This window comes from Cupressus sempervirens, chromosome 7 (genome assembly GCF_028749045.1).
Source record: "Cupressus sempervirens isolate cs-2001-9-10 chromosome 7, ASM2874904v1, whole genome shotgun sequence".
Lineage (NCBI taxonomy): Eukaryota > Viridiplantae > Streptophyta > Pinopsida > Cupressales > Cupressaceae > Cupressus > Cupressus sempervirens.
This window is the reverse complement of record NC_143124.1, coordinates 709330186-709337614: the sequence shown is the minus strand read 5'-3', so window position 1 is coordinate 709337614 and position 7429 is coordinate 709330186. Positions and strand designations below refer to the sequence as shown.

At 42.5% G+C, this 7429-nt stretch overlaps 1 protein-coding gene across 1 annotated transcript; it reads left to right on the top strand.

Annotated features, from left to right (window-relative positions):
• The first annotated feature begins 469 nt into the window (after positions 1–469).
• LOC149549186 (uncharacterized) lies at positions 470–1545 on the top strand. The gene is made up of 3 exons (XM_089794282.1): positions 470–475; positions 667–1146; positions 1411–1545. The coding sequence occupies exons 1-3, from the start codon at positions 470–472 to the stop codon at positions 1543–1545; spliced, it is 621 nt and encodes a 206-aa protein (XP_089650408.1).
• The last annotated feature ends 5884 nt before the right edge of the window (positions 1546–7429 follow it).

Sequence of the window (7429 nt, the reverse complement as noted above, 5' to 3'; positions counted from 1 at the left end):
TTAAAGTAATCATATGATTGAAATTGAAGCTTACTGCTCTTTAAATTTAAATGGAATACAACAAGGAGTAGCATCAAAAAAATGGGATTTTCAGTAAATTCATTATTCTCTTGTTACTAGTGGGCTTATGATCTTCATCATTTGGTACTCCTTGTTGTATTTCATTTAAAATTGAAAATGATAAAATTTAAATATCATTTTTTAATACATCCTAATGCAATGAGGCTAACATTTAATAAACTTTAAAGTATCTAACTAAAGATGATAAACATTATTCAACTACAACATGTGACAGTTTGGGTGGTTTTTGTTAGAAATACTTTAGAATAACTTGGAGGGTGATTTTTTCTTTCTCTCATGGGAAGCAAGAGTGGTGGGAGCAGAAGCTTTCAAATTTTGAATTCTTGCAAGGGTGAGATCTCCTCGGATGGCCATTTTTGGGTCCCTAGTTTGGAACATAGATAGAAAGATGGAGGTAGACTGGCAGATCTTAGCACAGGGGATCAGTTGGAAAGTGTGGAGGGGGTCCCAGCTGTCCATCCCAAGGAAGCGGCTAAGATTCCTTTGGTTCCCATAGAAAATAAGCTAGGAACTACAAAATGGTCATCGTTATTCGGGGTAAAACCTTCAGTTAATTCCTCTTTCCTGCCTGTTAAAACTATCCAGGATTCTGTGAAAGGTTCTTGCACAATTGCTATTCCAGATGAGATAGGGGATCACAACATACAGGCCATGGCTTCTACTTTGGTTGGGAGATTTTTGGGACCTAGACCGAACATTGATGATGTCAAGTTGTTCATCAAACAAAAATGGGCTCTCAAAGGTCAGGTCTCAGTCACATCTATAGCAAAAGGCTTCATGTCTTTTGACTTTACATGCTTGGAAGACCTTGCCAGCATTCTTTGTGAAGGGCAACAGGCCTTTGGTTACTCTACCCTTGTGCTTCAGAAGTGGTCATCTAGAATGAGCTTGAATGATTCTTTCTTTGTTCAAGCTCCTGTGTGGGTCAGATTGCTAGAATTACCATTAGAATACTGGAATGAGGATGTCTTTGTGGGGATCGCGAGGACCTTTGCGGAACTCCTCTCAACAGATCCAATCTCTGCCTCTAAATGTCATCTTAATTACGCTCGCATATGCATTGGGGTGAGTGAAGGAACTGACATGCCTGAGTTCATTACTCTTCACTCTAAACTAGGCGTGCACAACCAAAAAATCATTTACGAAACTATCCCCTTTGCTTGCTTCCTTTGCCTGAAGGCTGGTCATAAGGCCTACTAGTGCCCCAGTGTGGAAAATAAGTTCCCTACAGAACCAGTCATCTCTAACCAAGCCAAGAAGCAATCATCCCACCCTTCCGGTAAGGGTAAGATGAAGTTGCTTTGGAGGAACAAACTTTCTATGGCATAGGGGAGGAAGGTCGTCAGCCAGAAGGATAAAGCCTTGAAGGATACCCCTAAGAAGGACATTCCCAAGGAGCAGGCAAGTGCTACCCCCCTCAAGAAGGGTCTTGCCTTGGAGATGCCAGTCTCAGCCTCGATGTAGGATCCAAAGATGCAAGCTAGTCCCCACTCCCAAGCCATGGGACCTGTAGAGGAGAAAGCTCCACCTTTGGATGCAACTGAGCTACTTAGTTTTGCAGTGGAGCAAGCTCCACTTTTGGATGCAACTGAGCAGCTTAGTTTGGGGTAGGAAGCCTTGGCCCAAATTTTTCCAGAAGAAAAGGAAAGCTAGGATAAGATTATTTCTCATATGCTCACTAATGCCCAAACCCCTTTAGGGTCAAAGGGGGGAGAAACTTCTATTCCCAAAGGGCTAGAGGCCAAGCTCCATCTTCTCATTAAAACCATGGATCCAGACCAGATCGCCCTATGGGAAGGTTAGTTAGAAAGTAGTGCGACGATAAGCCTAGATGACTGGTGCATGGTAAAGAAGAAAAAGAAGAACCATAACAATGTTCTCCCTCCTTTATCTGTAGTGTCTACCAGAAGTAGGGTCAAAGATGACGTTGGGGTAACCCCCAAGGGAGCAGGAAGAAAGAGCTCAAATTAGCTTCTACAAGAAGAAACAAAAAGGAACCTAGTAGATGGGAGCCAGAGAACCATCAAGGATTTCTCAGGAAGTAAGAAATGAAAGTCATTTCATGGAATATAATGGGCCTAAATGGGGCTCATAAACAGGATCTAGTCAGAAATATGATTAGAGACCATAGACCCAATTTTTTGATGATACATGAGACTAAGATGAAAAGGGACCTGGTTAAGAGGATATCCTTCAATAAAGCTTTTAGCTATGAAGCATTGGATTTGGAAGGTGCTTCTGGAGGAATACTAATCTTGTATAACTCTAGGGCCTTCAAGTTATCTACTCTTTTCAGCACTCACAATGCTCTTCTGTGTGAGGTTTCTCACATCCATAGCAATGATTCCTGGCTTATCCTAAATTTGTACGCCCCCAACACCAAGAAGGAAAGAAATTGTTTATGGGTCAAGCTCCTCGACATCCTTTCCAATTGTAATGTTAACAAAGGGATTATCATGGGGGGCTTCAACTCGCCTCTCTCTGATGCTGACAAATGGGGGGGTCTTGCCCCGGATCAAGATAGTAATCGTGACCTTTCTTTGTTCATTGAAAATCTTGCCTTCTTGGATATAGACCTTCAAGGGGGAAGTTTCACTTGGTCTAACAGGAGAGTTGGGGGAGATAGCATTCAGGTTCGCCTTGACAAAGCCCTCATATCTCCTAAATGGCTTCTTTCCCATTCTTGCAGATTATCCCTCCTCCCAAAGGTGGGTTTCGATCACTCCCCGATTTCTCTCTCTATATCCCCCCTATTTTGCAAAAGGGCCTTCCCTTTTTGCTTTGAGAAAATGTGGCTTTCCCATCCAGCACTAGAAGGAAAAATCTCTTCTTAGTGGAACTTTGAGGTAGATGGAATTGTTATGTACAGAGTTACCCAAAAGTTGAAAAATGTGAAAAGGAACATTAAATCTTGGAAAAAAATTGACTTTGACCACATTTTCTAGGAGAAAGATGAGAAAACTGATCAGCTCAATTCTATCTAGGAAGAAATCTAGCTCTCTAGATATAACACTCACAATAGGTAGGAGGAAAAGGTAATCCTCTCATATTTGCATAACATCATATCTAAGGAAGAGCTTTATTGGAAACAAAGATCTAGAGTCAGCTGGTTGAAAGAAGGAGATTATAACACCAGATTTTTTCACCTAATCACCCTTAAGCATTGAGCTAACAATAGGATATCTAATATCAAAAAGGGCCAGGTTCTAGTATCTAAGGAAGAAGAGATAGTGAAGGAAGTTGTTAGCTACTTCTCCTCTCTCCTCATAGCAGATCCCTCCCTCTCTACATCTGATCAAGAGGATATCTTGGCAGCCATCCCCCCCCTACTGCAAGATCATCATAATTCCTCGCTGAAAGCTATCCCCACCTTGGAGGAAATTCACTAGGCCCTCTTTTCCCTCCCGAGGGATAAAGCTTTGGGCTCGAATGGTTTCCATACCTTCTTCTTTCAGACTTATTGGAATGTGGTTAAGAAGGATGTGGTAAAGGTAGTTCAAGAACTCTTTGGAGCTAGGAATCTGCTCAAAGAACTTAATGGTACTTTTCTAGTCCTCATCCCCAAGATTTTGGGAGCTGACTCTTTGGAAAAATTTAGTCCCATTAGCCTCTACAATTCATTCTACAAGATCATTTCCAAGGTTCTCACTTCCAGACTCCTCAGCATTCTTCCCCTGATCATCTCACCCCAGAAAACTAGCTTTATCCCTGGCAAGCAGATCCTTGATTCCATCATATCGATTCATGAATTCATCCACTCTCTAGAGGTAGGTAATAAGGAAGGTTTCCTTCTCAAACTGGATTTGTCTAAAGCTTATGATAGGGTCGACTAGAATTTCCTCTTTGTTGTCCTTTGGGCCTTTGGTCTCAATGCTTGGGTATGCAAGCTCATCTCCTAGCTCATGTCTTCTCCCTCTTTGTTTGTTTTGGTTAATGGTCTCCCCACTCCTTTCTTCTCCCCCTCAAGGGGTTTAAGGTAGGGTGACCCCATATCTCCTGTCCTTTTTGTCATCTTGGTGGAATGACTGGGTAGAATCATCTAGAAGAAGATCTAGGACAAGAGTTTGAAAGGTCTAAGGCCTTCTTCGGGACCCTCTACTTTCACCCACTAGCAATTTGTGGATGACACTATCTTGGGGGGTGAAGCCTCTATCCGGGAGGCCAAGTCTTTCAAAAGCATTCTGAACTCCTACACCAGGGGCTCAGGATAGGCTATCAATTTGGATAAGAATTTGTTTTTCTTCCTCAATACCCCTTTGGAGAGGCAGAGGAAACTTGCTCACATCCTGGGATGTGGCATCAGGTCCCTGCTAGTGACTTATTTTGGGCTACCTCTTGGAACAAAACCTCTGGATTCATTTTGGATCAGCGTTATAGACAATTTCAATAGGAAACTTGCAGGTTGGAAAGGGGCCACCCTTAGTCAAGCTGGCAAATGCTCTCTAGTTAACTCTATTCTCTAGAACCTCCCTACCCGTGCCCTTAGTCTTTTTAGGATTCCAATCAAGTTTGCAGAAAGAATGGAGAGGATTTAGAGGGATTTTCTCTAGACAGGGACTGATGACCACAAGAGATGCCACCTGGTTGCCTGGGACCTAGTCTGCCAGCCCAAATGCCTGGGAGGTCTTGGTATTAGAAAAAATTCTCACCTCAATCAATCCCTTTTAGCTAAACATCCTTGGCATATTTTCCAAAGCACAAGTGTTTGGAGGGATATTCTGGCTGAGAAATATCTGGGTAGTCTATCTCTTAACTCCATATTTCAAGGGGTTGAGCTGCTGATGGGATCCCATATTTGGAATGGGATCTTGAAGGCCCTCCCCCTTGCTAAATTCAGGGCTAAATGGAAAGTTGGAATGGGAGACAAAATCCTTTTTTGGTAGGATAGTTGGCTATGTTAGGAACCCCTCATTAATCACCCCATATTTGGTAGGTGGGTCGATCAGTGTATTGGTAGATACGGTTTGATGGTAAGGCACTACAAAAATGGTAATGGATGGCACAATCTGGCTGAACTTTCATAGGACCTCAAGCCTTTAATGTCCTCTCTGAATGCCATCTTTATCAACCAGAATGGAAACTCTTTAGTTTGGGGAGATTCTTTAGGGTGCCTTTACTCTGTGGCCACCGGCTATCTATCCCTTGTGAGTAAAGAGGAGAAACCTATCTGGGCCAAAGCCTAGATCCCTAGGCTTACACCTAAGATAAACATTTTCTTCTAGCTCCTCCTACAAGATAAAATCCTCACCTAGGATAATTTAGCCAAGAGAGGCCAAATCTTACCTAATAGATGATGCCTCTATAAGCAAGATCTAGAAATGGTTAATCATATGTTCATCCACTACCCCTTCTCCTCCAGGGTGTGGAGCCATCTGACTACTAACCTGGACTTCAATTGGTGCCCTCCAACTTGCATCTAGGATTTCTTTACTTAGTGGAGAAGCCACCACCAAGGTTTGAATTCTCAGTTATTGAGCTCCTAGATCCTCCCACACTTCTATTGGGGAATCAGAAAGGAGTGCAACAATAGGATATTCAGAGATAGAGAAGCCCCTGAGGTTATAATAGCTGAGAAAACTGAAAGCCTTATGATAGAGAACTATGCCATAACCAGAGAAGGAGACATAAAGGTTGGAGGGAACAGTAAAGCCAGGAAAGAAGATAGGAGGTTATTTGGTCTTTTCCCCCTGAGAACTAGCATAAATCCAATTTCGATGGGGTGGCCAAGGGCAATCTAGGTGCTGCTAGATGCGGAGGTATCATAAGAAATAGTTCAGGAGGTGGTATTGCTGCTATCTCTTCTCCTATTGGCCACCAAACCAATCATCTAACTAAAGCCAGTGCTGCTAGGTTCACTTTTAAGTTGGCCCTGGCCTCAGGGATTGAGCAACTGTGGCTTGAAGGTGACTCCTTAAATATAATAAATTGCATTTTAGGAGTCACAAAACCCTCCTAGACCATCAAAAGCATTATTGAGGACCTAAAATCATATTTAAGGAAATTTTAGAACTACCACGTCAGCCACATTTATCGTGAAGCAAACACGGTCGCTAATTAGTTCGCCAATGAAGTGGTTGCTAGCAACTAAGTGATGATGTGGGGAAGCAACAAGGATTTTTTGATGGTGACAACTGAGCTAATTCGAAAGGAGCAAATCCACGGCACCAACATAACGTCCTTTTAATGATGATAGGATTTGCAAAATTGTACTTAATAAAGGGAATTATTTGGAGTTATGTGGAACCCCCTCTGCTCCATAATCACATGTACAAAAGACACGAGCTGAAGGAAGCCAGAAATAAACCCATAAACATGAGCAAAATTATTTTCACTCTTAGCGCCTTTTGCTACTCTGAACTCGGAAATACTGCTAGTGGTTTAGGGTTAGTTGAGCCAAAAATTGCAATAGTGGGAGAAAGGATCAGAAGAGAGCCATGGGGCGAAGCAGAGAGATGGAAAGAGAAGAGGAAGGTTTGGAAAAAGCTCCAAAAGGGTGGTATAACCAAATTGATAGAGAAGTTTCATGGATTTGATGTGGGGGTTACTAAAGCTATGGTTGATTCCTGGAAAAATGGCAGGGTCAAAATTGATGGTGTTTCCCACCAAATCAGTGAGGGTCTTATTGCGGAGGTGACTGGCTTTTATAAGGAAGGCTTGAACTTCTACAGGGACAAGAAGATGTCTACCAATTCTATCAATGACTTTGTCAAGGATGATAAGGAGAAAAGAAATTTGGTCAAAATTGACACCTACTATGACATTGATTCCATCAAAAAGTTCTGGAGGTATGTTCTCAGGATTATCATTGAATATGTCACTCTTGACCCCAGGTTTGATAGAATCAAGACTCATCATTTTGTTCTGTTAAATCATTTTAGACACAAAGTGAAAATTTCTTTTCCTTTTTACATTTCCACCTCCATGGCCAAGAATATAGAGGGGTTCAAGAAATGCCCTATCAAAAATCCTACCCTCCATGAGGGTCTCCTGCTTCTGATTTATGAATTCTTGAAAACCCAAACTAGAGGTAAAACCATTGAGGATTTGGGTAGTGCCTCGGAGGACACTGCCAGTTCTGATTCTAGGGGTTAGCTTGTAGTGAAATCAAAGAAAATTGACAACCCGAGCAAAGCTATCCCTGTTACCCATGATCCCTGCATCCCTAGCAGGAAGAGCCCTAGATGTCTTCCCCCTATCCCCCCCTCTCCTCATCCTAAGGAGGTGAAAGAGGCCAGTGATGATGATGTGGAGTTTGATACAGAGTCTGAGGAGGAGGAGGAGGAGACAGGGAAGGAAAGTGAGATGGAAGAAGATAAGGGGAGAGAAAATGACAAGGAGGTGGCGACCC

Bases quoted from the DNA above. Each gene is read 5' to 3' on its own strand.
- LOC149549186 (XM_089794282.1), top strand. The intron at 1,147-1,410 runs GTGAGTGAAGGA...TCTATGGCATAG, and splicing joins ACGCTCGCATATGCATTGGG to GGGAGGAAGGTCGTCAGCCA.